Here is a 26,090-nt window from a genome sequence, read left to right on the forward strand (position 1 = left end):
CAATAAATGTGGTTGTGCATACCTTGCAAACTTACTATTACTATTGTTTGAGATAATTTCACCATGTAGCTCATGGTCTTCCTGTCTGTGAGTGCTGGGTAACAGGCATGTGAGTTGATATGTACAGCTGCTCTGCTGTGTCCAGATGCTTTCTTGTAGTCATTCTCTGCCTCTGGCTCTTACACTCTTACCATCTTCTCTTCTGCAGTGATTCCGGAACTTTAGAAGCAGAAGGTATGGTATGTATGTTCCATTTAGAGTTCAGAATTCTGCAGTTTCTTATTCACCTTGGCCAATTGTCAGTCTCTGTGTTAATCACTATCTACTGCAAATAGAAGCTTCTCAGATGAGGGCTGAAAGATGCATTGATCTATGCGAGTAACAATTAATCATAGGAGTTGGTTTAATACTATGTGCATTTAGCAAAATGATAATGGTAGGTTCTCAACTAAAGCTTATAACCTGTCTAGTAATAGGTTTGTTCTTGGCCCAACAATGGTGCCCAGGTATGTGTTTCATCTTGCTGAGTGGGACTTATATCTGATCAGAAAATTGTCAGTTTCTCCCATGATTTTTATGGCACTGTTACATGAGTGGGCATGGATTGCCAGGCTAGTCATTATTGTGGCACACAAGATTCACAAATGGATATAACTGATGATTACTTTTCTCCTCTGGTAGTATGCTTACATCTTCTGGCACTATGACAGCTAGCCAGTAGGGATGAAGCCTCTAGGTCTGTACTAGCTTGATTTTTCCATGTTCCAGGATGCAAGTATGTGATATCTTCAGCAGTATGGTCCTGCTATCAAGTTCTAGAGGGCATACAAGAGCAATGGCAATGGTCTGTAATATTTGGGGGTCTTTGGGTCATTCCCTTGAAAGCCTCTCCCCATGACCCTTGTTGTGGTTTTGAATAAGAATAGTCCTCAACTGGGTAGTGATTGCACACACTTTTAATTCCAGGACTCAGGAGGCAGAGACAGACAGATCTCTGCAGCCAGCCTGGACTACAGAATGAGTTCCAGGACACCCAGGGCTATACAGAAATGCCCGTGTGTGTGTGTGTGTGTGTGTGTGTGTGTGTGTGTGTGTGTGTGTGTGTGTGTGAAAGAATGGTTCTCAAAGGCTCATTTGAATATATATGAATGCTTAGCCATTTAGGGATTGGTATTATTTGAGAAGCATTAAGAGGTATGGGCTTGTTAGAGAAAGTATGTTACTAGAGGGTGGGCTTTGAGATTCCTAAAGCCCAAGCCAGGCCTATGGGATCTCTCTTCCTGCTGCCTGTGGATCTGGATGTAAAACTCTCAGCTATTTCTCTACCACCTGTGCCATCATGCTCTCTGCCATGATGATAATAGACTAAACCTCTGAAACTGTAAGCAAGCCACAATTAAATACTTTCTTTCATAATAATTGCTTTGGTCATAGTGTCTCTTCAAAGCAGTAGAACCACTAAGATAAAAGTTGGTATCAGTGAACACAGTATTGCTGTGAGAGGCCGTACTATTCTGCTTATTGGTAGAATGTGGACTTTGGATTAGGAAAGTGGTTGAATGCTATAAGTGGGGCTTAATAAGCTATCCTAATAGGAGCATGGAAGACACTGCTGAGGGTGATTTGAACTGTAGGGTCCCAGCTCAAAAAATTTCAGAGGGGAAGAATATTGCTAAGTGGCCTGGAGACTATTCTTATAATATTTTGGCAAAGAATGTGGTTACTTTCTTCCCTTGTCCTAAAAATTTTGTCTGAGGCTAAATTGAAGAGTTTTACATTAATGACATTGGCAGTAGAGATTTCAGGACAGCCTAGTATTGACTGTGTTGCTTGGTTATTAGTGGCCACTTTTATGCAGATCTATAATGAAAAGGAGCAACTGAGTAAGGAAAAATTCAAAATGTACAGTTTGAGGAGAAAAGGAGCACCAGGAAGTATAACAGAGCTAAATGCAGTGCTCAAGGACTTAAAAAGTTTGAAGAAAAGCCTGATGCTAAATTGAATAAAGGGAATAGCAATCTCAGGATAAGATCCCACCCAGCTAAACATCCAACTTGTGAAAAGAAATTAAAGAAAAGCTTAAGCAGTGAAGGAAACAATCAGCAACAGAAAGTTGATGAAGATGTAATTGAAGGAGGGTATAAGTTCTAGCCTCATCATTCAGCAGAATGTCGACCATGTGGTTCTGGTTTTAGAGTTAAGCATATAAGAAAGGTGTAGTCAGAAGTTTTCCTGTCCTACCCAGTCCTGCAGCTGCTTGGACCCAATTAAACACACAGAGGCTTATAATACAAATTGTATGGTCTAATGGCTCAGGCTTCTTGCTAGCTAGCTCTTATAACTTAACCCATTTCTATTAATTTATATGTCTCCATGTGTTTCGTGGCTTTACCTATGTGCAGTTACATGCTGCTCTCTGGACGGTGGGATGGCATCTCCTCTGCTTCTGCTTTTCCTCTTCCTGTCTATCTGCATGAATTTCCTGCCTGCCTCTAAGCTGCCTTGCCATAGGCCAATATAGCTTTATTTACGAACCAATCAGAGCAACACATATTTACAGCATACAGAAAGACATCTCACAGCAGAAAGGGGTTGTGGAATCTACCTCCTTGACTAAGGAAAGCCTCTGAGGTCAGGCATATGTCAGGGGTGTCCCTGTACGGATGTCCAGTGGGGCTACTGCATGAAGCTGTGAAGGTGAAGCGTGGATTATGTTGGAGACCCAATATGTTGGAGATGCTAGTATTGTGGGATACTTGCCAAAAAGAGCTGCAGACCTGGTGTGGAAACAGTCCAAAAGAGAGAACTGTGTTATAATAAACAAAGCTAAAAGGAGTTGGAGATCTGAAGAGTACTTTGATATCACACATGCAGAATTTGGAGTTTGCCCTGCTAGTTTCGCCCATTATTTCTTCATTTTGCTTCCTTTGGAATAATAATGTGTATTCTGTTCCATTGTGTGTTGGAAGTATGTGAACTACTTTTTGATTTTGATTTTATGGGGGGGTTATGATTAAGAAAATGTCATGAGTCTCATAGACTTTGAACTTTTAAACAGTGTTGAGATTGTACTATGGGAACTTTTGAAATTGGACTGAATGAATGCATTTTACTTTATGATATGGCTATAAGCCTATGGAGGCCAGGGAGTAGAATGTGGTGGTTTAAATAAGAATGGTCCCCACAGGCTTATATATTTGAGCTTAGTCATTAGAGAGTTGGCACTACTTGAGAAGGATTAAGAGGTGTGACCTTATAGGAGGAAATGTGTTACTGGGGGTGGGCTTTGAGGTTCTAAAAGCTCAAGCCAGGCCTAACAGATTTACTGTGTGTGCATTTGGATGTAGAACTCTCAGCTATTTCTCCAGTACCAAGTCTGCCCGCATGCCACCATGCTCCCTGCAATGATGATAATGGACTAAACCTCTGAAACTGTAAGAAAGTTCTAAATAAGCGCTTCTTTTATAAAAGTTGATGTGGCCATGTTGTATTTTCACAGCAATAGAACACTGACTAAGACTTGAACAGTTTTCTAATGTTTATGGGCATCCCAACTGAAACATATATATCTTAAGATTCAAGGCTAACATCCACAGATGAGAGAAAACATGTGGCATTTGTCTTTTTTGAGTGTGAGTTACCTTATTCAGAATGATTGTTTCTAACTCCATTTATTCACCTGCAAATTTCATAATTTCAATTTGAATTTATTTATTTTAGACTTCATTATAAAAGACATTGGAAATAAAGACTATATAACTTAATGAACTTCTATACAATTAGAGTAGTCATTCAGAACAGAAGCTGACGAGTGTCACATTGGATTTTTTTCCAGACAGAGTTTCTCTGGAACTCATTCTGTAGACCAGGCTGGTCTTGAACTCACAGAGATCTGCCTGCCTCTGCCTCCTGAGTGCTGGGATTAAAGGCGTGTGCCACCACCGCCTGGCTTATGTCACATTGGATTTTATACTTTCACTGTCAAGTATATTTTTATGCATTTATCCATTAATCTAATTTTTCTAAATCCAATAATATCCTATTGTGTAAATATACCACATTTCATGGAGTAGTGTCTGAAAAGGGTTTTCCTGTGATTAAAGAAATAAAGTTGTTCCCATGGGAGGTTTACTGCTGTAGGCAAACAGACCTTGTGTGGGTGGCAGAGTCTGTTAGCTTCTTTTCCTTAAGGCATAGGAGCAACCTCTGCTCTCAGGATTTGAAGGATTCAAGTTATTTTTTATTTCATTTTTAATTTCCACAATGACAACACAGAGATAAGAGCAGTAATAGGGATATTATAGCTTTTTTCTTCTGTATTTTGTGGGCCCACAAGTCCCCCTATTTGTTTACTTAAAAGCTGAGTTTTGTTGTGGAGGCACTACCAAAGAGAACTAGAATATTCCTTTAGGGATCACAGACAGGCCCAGTACTCAGAAAATTGGGGAAAAAAAATAAGCTTTTCAGATGTTAAGAAGTATACACTGGGCCCAGAAAATTCTGCAGTCTGGTGGGCAGACTAAATGACCAAGTAATGTAATTTTTCTCTGGGCTGTGGCCAGATTCTGACTTTTGACATTAACTAAGAAAATATCATACAAGTGGAGTTCTCTCAGAGGTCATGATGCTCAACTTGGAATCCAGTGCAAGCTCCAAAAGTCACAGTAAGCAAGAAGCTCTGGCACACCAGGAACTGTTTGAATGCCATAGTTTTACACTTTCTTTGGAATTTCCTCCTTTTTTAATTCTCTGGCAGAATGTTTAGCTGCCACAAATTTGTTGGAAACTTGAAAAAAAGTGTCTCTGCCTTGGAAGGGCCACAGGAGCTACAGAGAAGAGCCACTTGCTTATTGTTATCATGAGCACTGTCATGATTACAACACATTTATCCAGTGTAATGATAAAAATGCTAAAAATGATAAAATGCTGCTATGAATATGTACTTAAACAATTAAATCATGTAAATGAGAAAATTGTGAGCTATGTGAGTATTTATCAATAATTATTTTATTAAAAGGATAAAGGTGTAGAGAATTACACAATAAATATAATTGTCTTCATACTCCAGCTGGGAGTTATCTTTTCACCATCTTGGTGTGCCATTTTGTGCATGCATTTTTAATTTGACAAATCCAGTTTTCCTATGTTGCCTATGCTTTTGTTGCTATATCTATGAAATAACTGTCAATTCCTTTGTCATGATGATTTCCTCTACAGTTTAAGCATTTTTTAGTTTTAGCTCTTGTTTTAGAGGTTTGATTCTTTTTCAGTTAATTTGTATGAATTTTGCACAAAAGAGTTCAACTTCATAATTTGGAATGTATTTATCATGGTTTACTCATTATATTCTGTTTATAACTTGTTTCTATACTAAGTAATCTTTGCCAGGTGTTGTACATGCATTTAATCCCAGTACTCAAGCAGTAAAGGCATATGGATCACCATGACTTTAAGGCCCTCCTACTCTACATACCAAACTCCAGGCCAGGCTACAAAAATTCTTGGCACACTTGTTGAAATTCAGTTGACCATAAATTCTAGGCTTTTCTTTTTTGGCCATTGAGTTCTGGCAAACAGAACTAAATGAGTGTGTTTAATCCAAGTTCTATATTGGTTCAGTTATAATTCATTTGATGTAAGTTTTGAAATCAGTCAGTGTGAGATTTACAATTTTATTTCTTATCAAGATTATTTTGGGGCTATCAGGATGGCTCAGCAGGAAAAGACATTTGGTACCAAGTCTGACAACCTGAGTTCCCATTTCTGGGACCACAATGCAGGAGAGAACCGACTTCTGAAATGCGGCGCGCTCCTCGGCCAGCGAGGAAGAACGACCACCATGCGAGGATTCTTCTCAGATCACACTTTATTGGAGCACCTCTTGGTTAAGGGAGAGCAGCGGGAGGTGAGGGGCCCCGAGGACTAAACTGCAGCTGCTTATAAAGGGACTCAGGCAAACGTGCCGTACTGTGATTGGGTCCCGCCAGAATGCTAGCACGGGGAGCCACGGGATAGGCTGAGGACATAAGGCCAATTACCATACTTGTGCATCATAGCCAAATATTGTTTACAGCTAGGCTACCAGGAAGCCAGTGCCATCTTTGAATGGCGGCTCCCTACACTGAAAGTTGTCCTCTGACTGCCAAAAACATCCTCTGTAGCGTGTGTATGCCCCCCAATACTTAAATAAAAGTGAAATTTTAAAGATTTTGTTTATTTGAAGTTCTTTGAGATTACATTTGAATTTTAGGATGAATTTTTCTTATTTCTGTAAAATGTACTTTGGGATTTTCACATGGTTTGCACTGAATCTATAAATTGCTTTCAGTAATACTCTTATCTTAATGTTATTAAGTTTTGTAATCCGTAATCATTGATGCCTTTGCATTTATTCATATCTTTAATCTTGTCATTAGTATTTTGTATTGTATGTGTACAAATCTTTTGCCTACTTATTTAACTTTATTCAAAAATATTTTATATGTTAAGACTATACTAAATTTCTCAACTTCTTTTTCAAATTGTGCACTATTAAGTATATAGAATACAATTAGTTTTCATGCTTTGATTTTCTGTCTAGTGACCTTGCTAAATTTATTAACTCAAATACTTTTATTAACCTTTGGGACTTTCCATATATAAATTCGTGCCTTTTGTGGACAAAAGAACTTTCCTTCTTCCTTTGTATTAAGAATACATTTTATTTCTTTTACTTGCTAAATTTCTTTGGCTACAACTTCCAAAACTATGTTCAGTAGAAGTGGGAAAATTGTCCTCAATGGTCTTACTCAGCTGTTGACCCTGTTTGCAATAATTCTGACCAGCCAAACTACATGATCCACTGCTGTACTAGTGGCAAGTCTGTTATGCAGTAACCAACCACTTTGTGATTGGATTTGTTGCCCACTCCACACAAAGGAATTCATGTCCGGTGCTGCAAACTTGAACCAAGCCCATGGTTGAGGGTATCATAATTCTTACTGGGGAAGCTACTGCTTTTGTTTTACCAAGTGTGTCCATCATTTAGGTAATTCAACGTGCTTCTCAAATTGCCCTCTAAAAGCTGTGTTCATGACCATAGAATAGTGCTGCTGGCAAGATTGTTCAGGAAAGCCTCTTTAGGGAGTAGTCAGCAGTGAGTGCAGAGACTCATAACTCATTAAATACTGAGAACAAATGCCACCTGAGTGTCACATCATAAATATGGCAGTTATATCACACCTTCAATGCTCAACATTGTGCAAGAAGGGATGGAGAATCTAAGAGCTGGAGGATGAAGCAGGGAGTGGTATGGAGCAGCTTCCAGGAATAATGTCTGTTGCACTGTTTTTTTTTTTTTTTGAGACAGGGTTTCTCTGTGTAGCTTTGCCCCTTTACTGGAACTCACTCTGTAGCCCAGGCTGGCCTCGAACACGCAGAGATCCACCTGCCTCTGCCTTCTGAGTGCTGGGATTAAAGGTGTGTGCCATCACCGCCCAGCGTCTGTTGCACTCTTGACCGCACAGCAGCTGTGATTACTTGTGTAAGAATTGGACCCATTAATACCCTGTTCTGGAATGGGGAGGGGATCATGAGGCCCCACACTTTCTGAGGAGTTCTAAATAATAACAGTTTATGAGGAATGGAACGCCATTGTCTTCAGTGGTGTAGCTACTGTGAAAATGACCATGTTCCTATAAATGACTCAAATGAAAGTCATTGGGTCACACATACGGGAAAGAGATTAAAGTAGAAGAGGGAGCATATTTGTAGAGAGAGAGATTAAACAGGCATTGGATGGGTCAGATGTGATAATAGGGGTAAATATGATCAAAATACTATTAAGTATATATACAAAAATGCCATACTGTTTGGAAGACATGTGCATTTTTCTAGGAAAACCTCCGTAAGTTTTTAAAGCTTTATTTTTATTATTTTTAAGTACATGTCTCTGTGTGGGTATGCACATATGTGTACAGATGTCCTTGGAGGCTTGAGGCTTCAGATCTTGCAGAATCTGGAGTTATATACAGTTGTGAGCTGCCTGCCATAGGTGCTAGGAAATGACTTGGGGCCTCTTAACCACTGAACCATCTCTCCAGCCCCAAACACCATCAGTTTCATCATATTCTAAAAAGACTCTTCTAGTCTTTCAAAATTCAAGTCACTATTTTCAGTAGTTCCACTTTATACACAATTGCACATATTTTTATTAGTTCTTCATATTAAGCCAGTTAGTAACAGTACAATTTATAAATAAAACCAACTGTAGTTATGTTACTTTTTTTTTGAGACATCATTTATCTACATAACTCTGGCTGTCCTGGAACTCAATATGTGGACCAGGCTTGTCTTGAACTCTCAGAGATCTACCTGTCTCTGCCTCCTCAGTGCTGGGATTAAAGACATAGGCACATGCCACCACACCCATCAAGTTATTTATTTGCCATATATATTATTGCAGAAGCTAAGGGCAAATAATAGTATCTGATCCAGAACCAAGACTAGATATTCAATCTTGGTCACATTTTCACTATCTCATTCTATCTTGGAAAAGCATAGAGTCCTACCAGGTGGCAACATGAGGATGCATGTAAACTAATTATTAAATATAAAGACAGTACATTTGTGAGAATAGCACTCTTTTTTCACAAATAAAAGCAGTCAATATGGCCAATTCCAGCAATTTCAGGTATTTTCTTTCTTAAATTTTTTAAAATTCATTTTACATACCAACCACAGATACCCCTCTCATCCCTCCTCCTGCTCCCCCTCAGCATCGCCTTCCCCGAATCCTCTCCTCCAAAAAAAGGGTAAGGCCTCCCATGGGGAGTCAGCAAAGCCTGGTACATTCAGTTAAGGCAGGACCAAGACTCATGCCAACTACCTTAGATTCTACAATTGTAGCTCTCAATTTTAATTTCATCCCAATTAATTATTGAGTATAAGCCAGGAGTAGTATGAATGCCTACAACCAGTTTCAGCACTTGAGGTTAAGACAGTTGGATCAGGAGTTCAAGGCTAGGCTGGCCTACATGAGACCCTGTTTCAAAAAAAAATCAAAACCAAGCCAAACCCACATAAGAAAGCTATGGTTTCACATGCAGTAGCTGCAGCACTCAGGAGGCTGAGGAAGATGATTTCCACAAGTTCGAGGATAGCCAGTGATGCATACTAAGAGTATATTTCAAAAACAAAACCAACCACAAAGGCACCAAAATCTTAGTGTAAGTGGAGCTGCTGTGCACCATGCAGGTTAATATAGATACCCATATAGTGCATAATATCTTGTTCTTGCTTCTCTAGTATTTGTCTTCACTATGACTCAAAACTACCTGGAACTTTGGTTCTACCATTTCTAATTTTATTAAAGATTTTTTTGGATATTTTTTAAATTGAGTGTTTTCTCCACATGTATATTTGTATACCATATGCATGCCTGGTGCCTACGGAGGTCAGAAGAGAGGGCATTGGATCCTTTGGAACTGGAGTTTAGGGATGGTCGTACACCACTATGTCAGTGCCGGAAACCGAGCCCAGTCCTGTGCAAGTGCAGCAAATGCTCTGAACTGTTGAGCCATCCCTCCAGCCTTTCATTTCTTTCTTTCTTTTTTCCCCTTTGAATACTCTTTTATTTTCAACTCTAGATTAAATATGCTGTATGAATTCTCCTTATGCACTTATAGGGCAAAATAGATCCCTTGTAGAAGTCACAAGGTGGTTTCTGTGCTGGGTATAAGTGGTTCTGGCTAACATTGAGAATATACTTAATTTAGGGTAAACCATTGCGACTTATTTTAGAGTAAAACATGATCATTTGCATCTTGAGTTGAAATCAGTTTCCCTCTCTGAGTAAGCAACAATATTTGTTTTCGATATCTTTAGAAATTCCTGGTGGCATACAGCTATAGAGCTAAAATTTGAGGCCTCGTTGCCTTTCCCAACATTTAGTATTCTAGTTTAGTAAATTGGGAGCAAATGGCTTATGTTTTAAAATGTGTTTAGAGCGTGTTTAAGTTTCTTTTCTCATTGCTATGATAAAATACTCTGAGAAAAGCAACTTAAGGGATAGAGTGTTTTGTTTTTTTGTTTTGTTTTGTTTTGTTTTTTAGCTCATAGTTCCAGGGTACAATTCATCACAGTAGAGGAGTCAAGACAAGAGCATGACCCAGCTGGTCACATCATATCATCTCTAATCAGGAACATTGAATAATGACTGTAGGCATTCTAATGCTCAGCCCACTTTCTGCATTCTTACACAGCTCAAAACCTCCTATTCAGTGAGGCTTTTCCTGAAGTTCTTCCCTAACCCTTGGCCTCTTGTGCATAGCACTGACTTGCAAGTTGCTCACATGTATTTTCTATATGCTAACTCTCAGTAGGCAGAAGCTGACTCTTTTATACTCTCTGCCTTTCTAGTACTCACAGCAGTATCTGACACACAAACTGCTTTTGGTGAGTTCATTCATTCATTCATTCATTCGTTCATCGAATCATTCAACCCCTGTCCTGTGCAAGATGTCTTTTAGGTGCTGGAGATAAGGGGTTCTGGCTGTCATTGGAGAGATGGCTCAGTCGTTAAAAGCTAGGCTCACAACCAAATGTAGTGGGTAGCCATTCCAGCTTGGATCTGGAAGTTCCAACCCCCATTGAGACTCGGGCAACTGCCACGCCTACGAGGCGGGGCCAGGGGAGGTACCTGGAGACCGAGACCTGCATGGGCTAGCGTGCTGCCTTGGTTCCTGGACCCTGGACGCTGGAGGTAGACAGAGCAGAGTTCTCCAGAGAACACCACCGGACTGTGCACGCCTTTCCCAGACCCTGTAAACTATCCCTTCACTTGTAAGTTACTTCACAAAATAAACCTCTCTTTTAACTACGTGGAGTGGCCTTAATAATTTCACCAATATCCGCGCTGGTCCATCCAGGTCTGGGTCTCCAGGCGCCTTCCCTGGCCCCGCCTCGTAGGCGTGACAGTTGCCAGAGTCTCAATGGGGGTTGGAACTTCCAGATCCAAGCTGGAATGTCTACCCACTACAACCAAACATATAAGAGAATATACTATAGTTTTTGAATAAAATGTTGGGACTCACTTATATGGTCATTTGATTGGTGTTAAGTGCTGAAGGCAGACATACTCTCTTTTTCTTTATTGAAATAAGTCCCCCACAGCATTTGTTGTCAATAATGAATTTCATATTCTTCATAAGGCTGTACATCTGATTCTCAACACTCTCCCACATAAAAATTTCAAGCAAATATTGAAATTATGGAAAACATGTATTCACCATTGTGAGCTTCACAGCCTTTCAGTATTTAGAGGCTTTGGATTTTATATGTTGAATAATGAAGTGTATTAAAATTTATGAGACTTGCATATCCTAGTGAACTAGTGTTTCCCAAGTAACTACTGCATGATGCTATAAAATTACACATATGTAAAAGAGTCAGTCATACATGGGTTGAGATCCATTCAAAATCCAAGACAGATCAGTTTGTGACTAGAGATATGAAAAGGTCACTGATACAGTTTCTGATTTCCACTTTGCCACTAATCTTCGAGAAACTACTCTTTGTAAGATTTTGGTTGGCTCTGCACTTTGCATACAATTTGAATGTGTCTCTCAGAAGTCCATGTGCTGGAAGGTTGGTTAGTATTCTGGCTATGTTCAGAGGTTGTGGAATGTTTAAGAGATGGTCTGAAGAGAAGACAATTAGGTACTAGTAGCATTGCCTTCAGCAGGTGTTAATGTAATTCTTGTAGGACCTTTAGTTACTTTTCATGAGAGTGCAACGCTGAAACTATCTGGCTTCCCGTCTTGCCATGTAACAGCTCTGTTCCTCTTGCATATACGCCTACCATGTTAGCATCTTCTATGTTGTGATGTTGCCAGAATGTCCTTACTAGAGGCTGAACAGGTGAGGAGGCATCCTAATTTTAGACTTTCAGCTCCCCAGATGGTGAGCTGACCTCTGCCATTACATTATAAACCTTTTTCCTTACATATCCCTCCACCTAGGTGTTTTGTTGAAACAATAAAGTGTAGCAGCCAGAATGGGAAAAGATTTTCACCAACTACATATCTGACAGAGGGCTAATATTCAAAATATATAAAGAACTCAAAAAGATAGACATCAACAAACCAAATAATCCATTTAAAAATAGGATACAGATCTAAAGAGAGAATTCTCAATGAGGAATCTCAAATGGCCCAGAAACACTTAAGGAGATGGTCAACATCCTTAGTCATCGGGGAAATGAAAATCAGAGCAACTCTGCGATTCCATCCTACACCTGTCAGAATGACTAAGGTCAAAAACACAAGTGACAGCTCATGCTGAAGAGGATGTGGGACAAGGGGAACACTCCTCCATTGCTGGTGGGAATGCAAACTTGTACAGCCACTTTGGAAGTCAATATGGTGGTTTTTCAGAAAATTGGGATTTTTATCTACCTTGAGACCCAGATATACCACTCCTGGGCATATACCTAAAGGATGCTCCAACATACTACAAGGACACTTGCTCAACTGTGTTCATTGCAGCTTTATTTTATAATAGCTAGAAACTGGAAACAACCTAGATGTTGAATAATGAAGAATGGATAAAGAAAATGTGGTACATTTACACAGTGGAGTATTACTCAGCTGTTAAAATCAATGACATTATGAAATTTGCAGGCAAGTGAATGGAACTAAAAAAAAAATCATCCTGAATGAAGTAACACAGACCCAGAAAGACAAATATGGTAAATGAATATTAGCTGTCAAGTAAAAGATAATTATGTTACAATCCACAGACCAAGAGAGGCCAAGTAACAAGGAGAACTTAAGGGGGCATGCCTTGGGAAGGGGAAATAGAATAGATTTCACCAGTGGTCTGGGGGCAGGTGGGGATAGGAACAGTAGGGACCAGGTAGCGGGGAGGAAGAAAATACTGGGAGAAATGACTGGAATTGGGGGGCATCAAGAGGGGGAAGTAGAAACCTAGTACAATGGAAACTCCATGGAATCTACAAGAGTCACCTTAGCAAAGACTCATAGTAATGGCAGACACGGAACCTGAACCAGGCATTTTCTGTAACCAGGCAAGGCCCCAAGTGGAGGGATTGGGACACCAACCCAGCCACAAAACCTTCGACCTACTGTTTGTCCTGCCTGCAGAGTGTTCTGGGACTGAAGCCTAGCATAGTCCTCATCAGAGGCCAGAGAGACTTCATCTAGAAGCTGATGGGAGAAGATGCAGAGTCCCACAGCCAAACATTAGGCAGAGCTCTCAGGGAGTCTTGCAAAGGAGGGGGAGAAAGGATTGGAGGAAACAGAGGGGTCAGGGACACAATGAGGACAAGGCCCTCAGAATCAACTGACTGGGACTCATGGCTTGCAGAGATCAATGAGCCTGTAGGACTCTGACCTAGGTCCTCTGCATACTTGTGGGATTCCTAATAGTGGGAGCTGGAGCAGTGTCTGACTCTTTTGTCTGCTTGTGGGACTCTATTCCTTCTATTGCCTGGTCTTATTGTAGTTAGTTATGCTGGGTTTGGTTGATATCCCTTGGAGGCCTGCTCTTGGCTGAGGGGACGTGGTGGTGGGGTGGATCTAGGGGAGAGGAGAGGTTAGGCTGGGGGTGGGGGGAGAAGAGACTGGGGAAGGGAGAGGAGAGAGGGGAAACTGCAGTTGGGGTGTAATATATGAGAGAAGAGTTAAAAAACATAACAACAACAAAATAAAGTGTGGCAGCAAAAAAGATTGCTACAATTATCTGAAAGGTTTTCCCCTTTCTCTTTTACAATTACATGTTTATGTGAGGACAAGACTTCACATTTCCTCAACCAAAAAAACCAAACCAAACCAAACCAAACCAAACCAAAACAAAACCCCAAACCCATCAACAACAAAAAGTACATATCTAAACAGATTGCATGCACAAGCAGATATGACAGTCTAGGTATTTTATGTTACACCAGATGTTAAACATATTTGCAACCTTATAAAGTAATTCCAGTTCTTAATGTATTTCTTGTTTTATAACATAAATTTGTTCTCATAAAATATTAATGCTGATATATATATATATAATTGTCTTACTGCTATAATTTGAAATGAATTAATAGATACCCTAAATTGATTCAATATTAATATATATAATTTACATAAACAATGCTTCTTGGAGCCAATTATAGGAGGAATCTCAAGGCCATTTTAAGTATATTATAGGCCGGAAATTAACATTGGTACAGTGGTGTATAAACACTTTATCATGTGTCGATTCAAAACTGGGTATGGTGACCCATGCCTATAATCCTAGCACTGGAGAGGTAGGTACCGGAAGATGAGGAGTTGAAGGCCAGTCTTGGCTCATGATGAGTTGGAGGTCATCCTAGGGTACATGAGACCTTGACTCAAAACAAGCAAGGAGAAGATATTACTTGTAACCAGTTTTAACAGCTGAATATTCTATAAAACTTTATAGGTTAACTAGCTTTACATACTTTAAACTACAGAATGGTGGTAGGTTGCAGTAATAAAAAGGTGGTACTTTGGGGCTGGAGAGATGGCTCAGTGGTTGAAAGTAGTTTTTGCCCTTGCAAAGGACTCAGGTTTGATTCCCAGCACCCACATGGTAGCTCACAGCCATCTGCAACTTCAGCCCCAGGGTAGCTAATGCCCTTTTCTGACCTCAGGTGGTAGCTATGCATGTGTTGCATAGACATATATAATATTCTGCCAAACCATCCATAAAGTAATAAAAAAATCTAAAAAATTGTGGTACCAGTCAATCCAAAGTAATGTCAGATTTCCATATTTTATAGCTCTCTGACTGATCAGGGAGTTCTAAGTATAAACCTCAGGATCATTACAAAATGAGGCCTGGGTTTTCTTTCTTTTTTCATACATTCAATATTATTGCAATGTCAGTAATCTAACAGTATTTTTCTGTAGTTAGGAATCAGTCCCTACTTTGGAAAGGAATGAACATGTATATTTCCGCTGTGAATTCTTAGCCATAGTATAGTATTTAGTATATGATAGATATATTACAGCTAATACAGAGCACATTAAGTATCAAATACAAAGTAATTTTTAAAAGTTCTATAATTAACAGTATGCAAAAATAATTTTATGTTATTAAATAAAATTTAAATATTTTAAATTAAATATTTAAATAAGATTTAATAAATTTACATACAAGTCTAAGTGAAACAAATTATAGTTTATAAATGTAAAAATTTTTTTGGTGCAATACACCAATCTTATCTGCATATAGCAAGCCAAAACTGTATATAAAGTAATATTTTCACTGTAATTAATAGTATGAAAACAGACTTTCTACTTTATTAAATAAAATATATCTTAAGTGAACCTAAAATTATACTCTATAAACTTAAAGTTTTTCTGATGCAACACACCAATCATATTTACAAATAGCAAACCAAAACTTTGCATAAAGGAATACTTCCCAACAAGCAACAAGAAGCAGTTAATTTCTGAAAGTGTGAGACATCTGTAAAACTCACTGGGACTAACTTACAGATTTCAAACATTCTGAGACTAGCTTTGTCATTCTTACTTATGTTACTCAGTTGTGCACTGATGCTACAGTAGAAGCTTTCTTTAAGAGAAAGAGGTCTCTTCATGTTAACTGGGTAAAAGCTGGACATACTTAACAAAGGAAGAAACAGCTGCTGTTTCAACGTGAACCCTAAGTGCATGCTGAGATCTTTCACCGAAATATTTTTCCTAAAAACTTTTTCCCCCTTTTTTATTGTTTCAGAATTTCCCATTCTTAGGGTATTTTTACCTCTCTTCCTGGAGAGAAAGGAAATGTCTCAGATCTCTATTTAGAAAGGGATGTGATTCTGGCTAATATCCCTTTAGATTCTTTGTAAAAAAAGTAAAGAAAGCAAATATCACACCAGAAGGAAAAGAAATGAAGAAAACAAAAATTATTTCAGACCTTTTTGTTACCTGAAAAGAATGAAATAGTCATTTTTAATATAGTGCTGGCCAAAGAAGTGCTCACCATTACCTTTTCATACTTGCTTGTATATGAATATGAGATAAGGACATTGGATTAAAGGTACTTTGCAGTTAGTGATTTTAAAGTCACAGTTCTTTAAAAGTCTTTGGTGATAGCTTTGGTGTTCCAGTCCTACTTCTAGGCATGAGCTACAGGTGACATTGTTTCAGGCTTTAAAGTTTTCATAACTGGGAACTAGTGGTATCCTAATGTTCTACTTAAAGCAGTTCCAGGGGCATCGGTGTCAGTGCAACTTATCAGAACTCGATTTTCTTCTGCAAGTATTTTAACATGGCATCTACCCCCTCCACAGAGCCCCAAATATTCTTCAGCACTGTGCACTCCCTCTCATTGGCCTGCTCTAATTCTGTCTTGGTGTTGAAGCGCAGGAGGGCTTTTGTCTCTTCCAGGACAACTGCATTGCATGAGGCCAGCTCCTTGATTCGAATCATGACTTCTTGGGTGAAGGTCTGTGGCCAAAATACCTGGGAGACCAGGCCCTTCTTACAAGCTTCCTGTGCTGTTAGCTTCCGCCCACTGAGTAACATTTCATTCGCAGAGGCTTCTCCCATAATCTTGGGAAACGTAAAGCTGGAGCAACCATCTGGACTCTGTCCAAAGGTGGTATAGGGTGTTTGAAACCAAGCCTTTTCATTAGCCCAAACCACATCACAAAGAGGCAATATAGATGCTCCCAGTCCAATGGCTGGGCCATTGACTGCTGCAATAATAGGCTTCTTAAAACGAATGAAAGTATTCACAAAATTTTTTATCGATCCTGCCATTCTAGTGCTTTCTCTTTTCTTGTCCCCTGTGAGACGCTGTATAAAATAAGAAAAGTCCAGGCCAAAACAGAAGACACTGCCAATTGCACTGAGAAGTACCAACTTGCTGTCGTCATTAGCAGCCTTGTTCAGAGCATTCTGAACTTCATTCATCACTTCTAAATTTAGTGAGTTATTTTCTGATGACTTTGTGGATAAAAAGATGTGGGTGAAGCCATCTTGCTTCCTCACTACGATATCTCTGAATCTGAAGGCACTCTCTGTCACCCTTACGCTGAAACGCACCTGCCTTTCAGGTCTTTTCTTGCTAGTAAGTTGCTTGTTTTTGGCCATCTCATCTGGAACAGGTGTCTTCTTGTTAGTTATTTCTGTAACTGGTTGTTTCATGTTACTTGTATCTAGGGATGGAGATTGCCCTGTAGTAGCAATAGTTAATGGTGTGGCCAGGTCTGTGGTCATGGGGCAAGATGAAGATTGACTTTTGCTGGTAACAGCTAACTGCATGGGTATGGCTGCCATCTCTTTGTCAGACAGAGAATAGCTGTTTTTGGCAGCTACCAAGTGTGTGGCAGTGGGGGCAGTTATCAGATCAGACATCAGTTGACTCTTTTTGGTAACAGCTAAGCCTGTTGCCATGGCTGTGGTCACAGGGCCATTATTGGCAAATGCCAAGCATGTGGCTGTAGCTCTGGTCACCGGGTCGGATGGAAATTTATTTTTTCTGTGACTGGCCAATCGCGTGGTTATAGTTGTGGGACTCCTTCTGTCAATGGCCATGGCTGTGGACATTGGGCCTGGCGAAAATTGGCCCTTTCTGGTCACAGAGAAGAGTGTGGACATGGCTGTGGTCCCCAGGCCAGATGAAGAGTGACTTTTTCTGGCAACGGCCAAGCGCATAGACATGGCTGCGCTCACTGGGCCTGGCGAAGACTGGCTCTTTCTGGCCATGGACAAGAGCGTGGACATGGCTGTGGTCACCGGAACAGATGAAGACTGACTTTTCCTGGCAACACCGAAGCGCGTAGACATGGCTGTGGCCATTGGGCTTGGCGAAGATTGGCCTTTTCTGGTCATGGACAAACGCGTGGACATGGCTGTGGTCCCCAAGCCAGATGAGGACTGACTTTTTCTGGCAACAGCGAAGCGCGTAGCCATGGCTGTGGTCATTGGGCCTGGCGAAGACTGGCTCTTTCTGGCCATGGATAAGCGCGTGGACATGGCTGTGGCCACCGGGACAGATGAAGACTGGCTTTTTCTGGCAACAGCCAAGCTCGTAGACATGGCTGTGGTCGTTGGATCTGGCGAAGACTGGCTCTCTCCGTCCACGGACAAGCGCGTGGACATGGCTGTGGTCACCGGGCCAGACAAAGACTGGTTCCCTCTGACAACGGCCAAGCGAGTTGCCATGGCTACCGTCACTAGGCCAGAGGCCTGCGGGTTTACTAGTGGAATTCCACCGGTCTCGACTTTCTCTTGGAGGCCCAGTAAAGCCTCATTGGGTTCCTCTGTGGCTACTCCCTGTGTTAGCATGCCCTGGTGACCCTGTTTGGCTTGACCCAGTTTTTCCGGGCTCTTAGTCTGAAGGTCAGCCGCCCGCTCCCTTTTCTTAACTGAACGGCTAGGAACAGCTATTTCTACAACCGAGGGTGTCGACTTCCTGTTCTTTGCCATGGAGAGCCGGGGTATTTTTCTTGAATTTCTAGAAGGCATTTGAAAACAAGTCTTTAGTAGTTTTAGAAAAAGAGTGCTTTTAGGGAAAGGCAGGTATTGTCTGACCTGAAGACCGATTTGCTTTCCGTTGTTGCTGTTAAAGGTCTTACGGGCAGCGCTAGGTTGCTCTCCGCGTGGCTCTTCTAGGGCTACAGACTAGATATATGTGTTCCGCTCCACAGGGGCTACTTCCGGTTCACAGGTGATATCCTAGCTGTTTTAGCCTTTCCATGGGGGCTATAATAGTCTGGCTTGCATTTCTTGTCATTTTTTTTTTTTTTTTGGTTTTTCGAGACAGGGTCTCTCTGTGTAGCTTTGCACCTTTCCTGGAACTCACTTGGTAGCCCAGGCTGGCCTCGAACTCACAGAGATCCGCCTGCCTCTGCCTCCCGAGTGCTGGGATTAAAGGCGTGCGCCACCACGCCCGGCCTCTTGTCATTTTTAAAATGATTCTTATTTATAATTCATTTTTCTCATATATATATATATATATATATATATATATATATGCAATTAATTGTGAGGAATCAGTGCTACTCAAGAGAACAATGACTGAAAAAAAAACCTCTTTTTTTACTCACAATTTTTTTTGTCTGTGGGTACCACATTTATTTATTTACCTACTCATCTAATTGAGGAAATTTCATTGCTTTCAAGTTTTGTTTTTTAAAATTTTTCAACTAAAAATTAGTATACAAAACAATGGACTTAGTTATAAAATATTCATTCATGCATAGCACAGATTTTGCAAAAATATGGCTGTTTCACAAAAGTGCCTGCCATCCTTGTGCAACAGCCATGCCAATGGTCTCCAAATCATTTCACCTTTAGTATATGTGCCACCAAAGTCAGCACTGGTCATATTTTTAATGTGGTGAAATATCATGGACTGTGATCACTGTGTTTTGTTATGTTTAGGTGGTTTAAAATCTTAATATTTTCAAACGGGTCATCTTGCTATATTATTATTAATATTTTCAGACAGGATCTTACTATGTAGACCAGACTGAGATGGAACTCACTGTGTAACCTGAGCTGGCCTCAAATCGAGGATCTTCCTGCATCAGGCTCCCAAGAGCTGGGATTGTAAGTTTGGCTCACCATGCCAAGCTATTGTTTAGTTTTAGAAGAGGGCCAAATTGTCTTCCTAACTGGCTGTACCATTTGGAATTCCCACCAGCATTGAGAATTCTAATCTTCCATATCCTCAGCAGCATATGATGTTGAGCATATTTTCATCTGCACTTTTTTATTCTCTAGATAGGTATGAGCATAGAGTGTCTTACTATATTTTTTTCAGTTAGTTGTTTCCTTATTGTTAATTTTTAAGACGTCGCTGCATGTTTTGGATAACAGACTTTTCTTATCACCTATATCTTTTGAAAATATTTTCTTCTAGTCTGGCTTGTCTTTTTCTTGACCATTGTCTTTCACAGAGCAGAAGCTTTACAAAAATTTAATGGAAGTCCATTTTATCAACTGTTTTTTTTTCATCAGTTATTATTATTTTTTGGTTTTTGAGACAGCATTTCTTTATATAGTCTTGGCTGTCCTGGAACTCACTCTAGCGACCAGGCTGGTCAAGTGCTGGGATTAAAGGCATGCACTCCCACCACCCAGCTCATCAATTATTCTTTGATATTGTATGTAAAATGCCTTTGCCATACTTAAGGCCATTCCAGTTTTCCCTAAAGTTATTTTTCTGGTGTTTTCTATTTATATTTTTTTAGGGTCAGGAAATATACTTTGGAGGATTTCAATCTTGATAAACTTATCAAGGCTTATTTATTGTCCTACTGGGTTATATATACTGGGAAATTTCCTTGTGAACTTGAGAAAACTGCCGTTTCTTAGTAGAAATACTTAAAAGCCTTTATAGATGTATGCTGTGTCTAGCATGTTTGCAGGTTTGTTAATGTTATTTTTCTTTTTTTTAAAGATTTATTTATTATGTATTAATGTTCTACCTGCATGTATGCAGGCAGGCCAGAAGAAGACACCAGTTCTAATTACAGATGGTTGTGAGCAGCCATGTGGCTGCTGGGAATTGAACTCAGGAACTCTGGAAGAGCAGCCACTGCTTTTAACCTCTGAGACATCTCTCCAGCTCCCAATGTCTTACTCTTCCTGTTCCATTTTCTACCTGGTTGTTTTGTCTATTTTTAAATGCACCACACTGATATCTCTATCTAGTTTTCATTGATTTGTCTATTCCTAAATTGCTGTCTGTTTTTTGTTTCAATGTTCATTGGTCAATGTTATGTTTGTAATTATAAATGTCTTTCTGATGGATTTTGTCTAGTACTATAAAATTTCCTGTCTCTAGTCATAATTTTGTCTTTTTTTTTTACTCATTTTATTTTCTTTATGTGTATATGTGAGTTTATATTCACCACATCTAAGCAGTATCTCGGAGAGGCCAGAAGAGGACATCAGATCTCCTGGTATAGGAGTCACAGATGGTGTGAGCTGTCATGTGGTCACAGGGAACCAATCCCAGGTCCTCTACAAGAGCTAAAGTTGACACTAGTGATTTTTAAAAAAAATTTCTTAATATGCTGTATTTATTTATTGAAAATATATTTTTTCATACAATATATTCTGATCACAATTTCCCCTCCACCAACTCCTTCCAGATCCTCCCCACCTCTCCACCAAACCAAATTCACACTCTTTTTGGCTCTCTCTCATTAGAAAACAAGCAACTAGAAAAAAAACCAGAATTGACCCAAATAAGCAAACAAATAGAAAAAAGAGCCAAATAAAAAGCATAAGAAACATACCCAGAAGAAGGGACACACTCATTTGTACACACAGAAATCCCATAAAAATACAAAATATGAAACCATAATATAGGAGCAGAAGACCTGTAATGTAAAAAAAAAATTGTACAGATACAGTCTTATGAGACAAAGAACCTTAAAAAATTCTACTGAGTTTGTTTTGCATTGGCCAGCTACTGCTGGGTATGGAACCTAGCCTTAAGTTTGGTTTGTATACTCAATGAGACCCAGTAGAAGAAAATTAATATTTCCTTTGCAAGTGATTGTCAATTTGAGATAGCTTTGGTTAGGGATGAGGGCTTATGTCCACTTCCCCTCTCAGCTGGGAGCCTGTGTGGCTTAGAACCATGCAGGTCCTGTACCTGCTCTCACAGTCTCTGCTAGTTCCTGTGTGTTTCTGCTCTGTTATGTCTAGAAGGCTTTGTTTCCTTGGTGTCTTCCATTCCCATTGGCTCTTACAATGTTTTTGTCTCCTCCTCTACAAAGTTCTCTTGAGTGGAAGGATTTAATGAAGACATGTTGGGGAATATTATTTTAAAGTGTGTTACTTTTGCTTATGTTGCATTTGTTTAACTCTGTGAAGCTGTAATACTTTGCCTGCCTAACACAACTAATGGTCTAATAAAGAATTGAATGGCCAACAGCAAGGCAGGAGAGAGAAATAGGTGGGACTGGCAGACATAGAGGATAAATAGAAGAAATCTGGGAAGAGGGATTGAAAAGGAGCAGTCAGAGAAGGAGGAAGACATCAGGGGCCAGCCACACAGCTATACAACCAGCAAGCCACAGAGAAAGAGTAAGATTTACAGAAGTAAGAGAACAGGAGAAGCCAGAGGCAAAGATAGATGGGATAATTTAAGATAAGGAAAGCTGGCAAGAAAGAAGCCAAGCTAAGGTCAGGTATTTATAATTAAGTATAAGCCTGTGTGTGTGTGATTCATTTGAGAGCTGGGTGGTGGGTCCCCTCTAAAAAGAAAAAACAACAACAAAGACATCCTATTTAGGAATGTGTGTTTTAAGGTATCTCACTCTCTGAACATTGTCCAATTGTGGGTCTCTGTATTTGATCCCATCTGCTGTGGGAGGAAGCTTCCTTGATGATGGCTGAGCAAGACACTGATGTATGAGTATGGGAAAATGTCTTTTTGAGTAATTTCTTTGCTATGTTCCTTTAGCAAAATAGTAGTATTTAATTTTCTCTTGGCCCCTAGACTATCTAGTCTCAGGTCTTAGCCATCTGAGCAGTGGCAGGGATGGGTTCCGTTTCCAAGAGTAGTCCTTATGTCCAATCAGATATTAGCTAGTTACTCTCACAAGCTTTGTGCCACTATTGCAGCAGCACCTCTTTCAAGTAGGTCCCCATTGTAAATTGTAGGCTTTGAAGCTTGGTTTTTGTCTACCTTTCTCCTTTGTTAGTGTACAGAGTACCTTAAAGTACCCTGAATACTAGTAGGAGTCAAGGCTCTAGGTAGGCATCATCTCAACTTCACCACTTTCAATGAGTTCTGCAGGTGTTGTCTTCAGCAGTAGGGCCTTACCTTCAGTTTGTGGAGAGCAGCCCACAGTTTTGGCAATAGCCTAGTTTGTTTGGGAATTTCCATGGAGCTCTTTTGGCCAATAATTGAGCTAGATATAACCCATTCTTGAAACTGGAGGTTTCATTTGGTGGTGAGAGATGTCTAGTTGGAGCGTGTCTCCCTGTTATTTTGTTATCCCATTTTGATTTCTTGCATATATGTATATATTTTCAGAAGCTTTTACTGTATTAGGTTTCCAACAACCTCTCAAATGGCCCTTAGTTTTAGCTGTCCCTCACCACATTCCCTCCTTTACACTTTGCTTCCCCCCTTCCCTGTTTGATCCTTCTGTTCCAGTCCCCATTACTGTCCATCTATAACTATTCTATTCCTCTCCTTAGGTAGATCCATCCCCTTGCCAAGCTCCTTACTATGTACCAAACCTCGGTGCTTAATGTTGATTGTAGCCTGCTTATTGATAACTTAACAACTAATATCCACATATAAATGAGTACATACCATATATGTCATTTGGGGTCTGGGTTACTTCACTCAGGATGATTTTTTTCTAGTTCCATTCATTCATTCTAGCTCTATTACTTGCAAATTTCATGACTGTTTTAAACAGCTGAGTAGTATTTCATTGTGCAAATGTACCACATTTTCTTTATCCATCCGTCTGTTGAGGAACATCTAGGTCATTTCCAATTTTTGCCTATTATGAATAAATAGAGCATCATTGAACATGGTTCAGCAAGTGTCTCTGTGGTGGGTTAGAGAGTCCTTTGGCTGTATGCACAAGAGTGGTATAGCTAGATCTTGAGGTAGATCTATTCCCATCTTCCTGAGGAACCACCACACTGGTTTCCATAGTGGCTGTACAAGTTTGCATAAGTAAGGATAAGTGTTCTCCTTACTCCACAACTTTGCCATGAAGAGGTATTGGATTCTGTCAAAGGTCTTTTCTGTATCTATGAGATGATCATGTGGTTTTTGTCTTTTGGTATGTTTATATGATGGATTACACTTATTGATTTACACATGTTGAACTATTCCTTCTTCTCTGGGATGAAACTTACTTGATCATGCTGAATCTTTTTGATGTGTTCTTAGATTTGATTTGCAAGTAATTTTATTGAGAAATTTTGCATCTATATTCATAAGTGAAATTGGTCTGTAATTTTCTTTCTTTGTTGGAACTTTGTGAGGTTTTGATATCAGGATAATTATGATCTCATAAGAATAATTAGGCTATGTTTCTTCTGTTGCTTTTTTTGGAATAATTTGAGGAGTAATGCTGTTAATTCTTGAAAAGTATGGTAAAATTCTGTGCTGAATCCATCTGGTCCTGTGCTTTTTTGGTGGTGTGTTGTGATATTTTATTTGTGCTTTAATAAATAAAGCTTGCCTGGAGATCAGAGGAAAAACCAAGGCATTATAAGTAAACAAAAAAGTCAGGCAACAGTAGCACACTCCTTTAATCCTATCACTTGGCAGGCAGGGACCTGTGTGGATCTCTGAGTTCAAGGCCACACTGGAAACAGCCAGGTGTGGTGGCACACACCTCAAATTCCAACACTAGTTAATCAACGAGGTCTGGATGTCTGTATAGAGAGATAGGAAGTGACAGAGCTGGACAGGAAGAGGAAGTGATCTAGCTGTACAGAGAGAGCAAATCAGATGGCAGAACAGCAAGGCATATAGGCATGGGTAGAAAGGAAGTTGCTTGCATTTGGAAGCTGAGGTATTGGTGAGGTAAAGCTAGCTGTGGCTGTTCCTATTCCTCTGATTTCTCTTAGGCTTTAACCCTAATTTCTGGCTCCAAATTTTTTATTTCCATTTAGAAATTTGTCTACAGTGGTGGGAGACTTTAACTATTGCTTCTATTTCAGTAGGGGTTATAGTTATAGTTCTGTTTAAATTGATTATTTGATCCTGATTTAACTTTGGTAGGTGGTATACATCCAGAAATTTATCTTTTTTTCCCCTCAGGGTTTTCCAATTTGCTGGGGTACAGATTTTTAAAGTATATACTTTTGATTCTCTGGATTTCTTTTGTGTTATATGTCCTTTCATCTCTAATTTTGTTAATTTGGACTTTCTTTGTTTTTTAGTTGTTTTGGTCAAGGGTTTATCAATCTTAGTGGTTTTCTCAAAGAACCAACTCTTTGTTTCACTGATTATTTGTATTATTTTTGTTTCTATTTTATTTTAGCTCTGAGTTTGATTATTTCTTGCCATCTACTTCTTTTGGATGTTATTTATTTTTTTTAGAGCTTTTTTATTTATTCCTTAGAGCTTTCTGGTGTACCATTAAGTTGCTGTTGTGAGATCTCTCCAGTTATTTTATGTAGGTACATATTGCTGTAGACTTGCCTCTTAAAACCACATTCATTGTGTCCCATAAGTTTGGATATGCTGTGTTTTTGTTTTCATTCAATTAAAAAGTTTCAAGTTTTTTCTTACTTTCTATCTTGACCCATTTTTCATTAAGTAGTGCATTGTTCAGTTTCCACAAGCCCATAAACTTTCTGTTGTTTCTATTGATATTTAGCTTTAATCTGTGGTGGTCAGATAGGATACAGGGAGTTATTTCACTTTTCTTGTATCTGTTGAGCCTTGCTTTGTGTCTGAGTATGTGATGAGATTGGAAGAAGGTTCCATGAGGTGCTGAGAAGAAGGTATAATCTTTTGTGTTTGGGTGAAATGCCTTGTAAATATCTGTAAAGTCCATTTGGCATAACATCAGTTAGCGCCAGCATTTCTATGTTAATTTTTGTCTGGATGACCTGTGTATTGGTGAGAGTGGGGTATTGAAGTCTTCCACTCTCAGTGTGTGAGGGTCAATATATGATTTAAGATGTAGAAGGTTTTTTTTAACCTATTTGGGTGCTCTTGTGTTTAGTACATAAATGTTATAAATTGCAATATCCTGGTGGATTTTTGTTGTTGTTGAGTATGTAGTGTTCTTCCCTATCTCTTCTGATTAGTTTTTGTTTGAAGTCTGTTTTTGTCAGATACTAAAAATGGCTACTCTGGCTTACTTCTTGGATCCATTTGCTTGGCATGTCTTTTCCCTTCCTTTTAATGTGTGGTGATGTCTATCCTTGATGGTAAAGTGTGTTTCTTGAATACAACAGAAGGATGGATCTTGTTTTCAAATCCAATCTGTTAGTATAGTGTATATTTTTCTTTTTTTCTCTTTTCTTTCTTTCTCCTTTCTTTCTTTCTTTCTTTCTTTCTTTCTTTCTTTCTTTCTTTCTTTCTTTCTTTCTTTCTTTCTTTCTTTCTTTCTC

General features: G+C 39.4%; 2 protein-coding genes and 1 non-coding gene across 4 annotated transcripts in view; 1 reads left to right on the forward strand and 2 right to left on the reverse strand.

Moving 5' to 3' along the window:
- The window catches only part of Ophn1 (oligophrenin 1), a 353,114-nt gene that overhangs the window by 74,747 nt on the left and 252,277 nt on the right, over nucleotides 1–26,090 (forward strand). The window lies entirely within an intron of this gene.
- On the reverse strand, nucleotides 15,938–18,626 carry LOC121825630 (uncharacterized). Its single transcript, XM_042268749.2, has one exon. It carries the CDS (start codon nucleotides 18,492–18,494, stop codon nucleotides 16,257–16,259), a length of 2,238 nt encoding a protein of 745 aa, XP_042124683.1. The 5' UTR covers nucleotides 18,495–18,626; the 3' UTR covers nucleotides 15,938–16,256.
- On the reverse strand, nucleotides 19,244–19,349 carry LOC121825920 (U6 spliceosomal RNA). Its single transcript, XR_006068285.1, has one exon. It is a non-coding gene; the product is annotated as a U6 spliceosomal RNA (small nuclear RNA).

This window comes from Peromyscus maniculatus, chromosome X, assembly GCF_049852395.1.
Source record: "Peromyscus maniculatus bairdii isolate BWxNUB_F1_BW_parent chromosome X, HU_Pman_BW_mat_3.1, whole genome shotgun sequence".
Classification (NCBI taxonomy): domain Eukaryota; kingdom Metazoa; phylum Chordata; class Mammalia; order Rodentia; family Cricetidae; genus Peromyscus; species Peromyscus maniculatus.

What these genes read in the sequence shown, in the direction of transcription:
- LOC121825630 (XM_042268749.2), bottom strand. Translation starts at nt 18,494, where the DNA reads ATGCCTTCTAGAAATTCAAGAAAAATACCCCGGCTCTCCATGGCAAAG.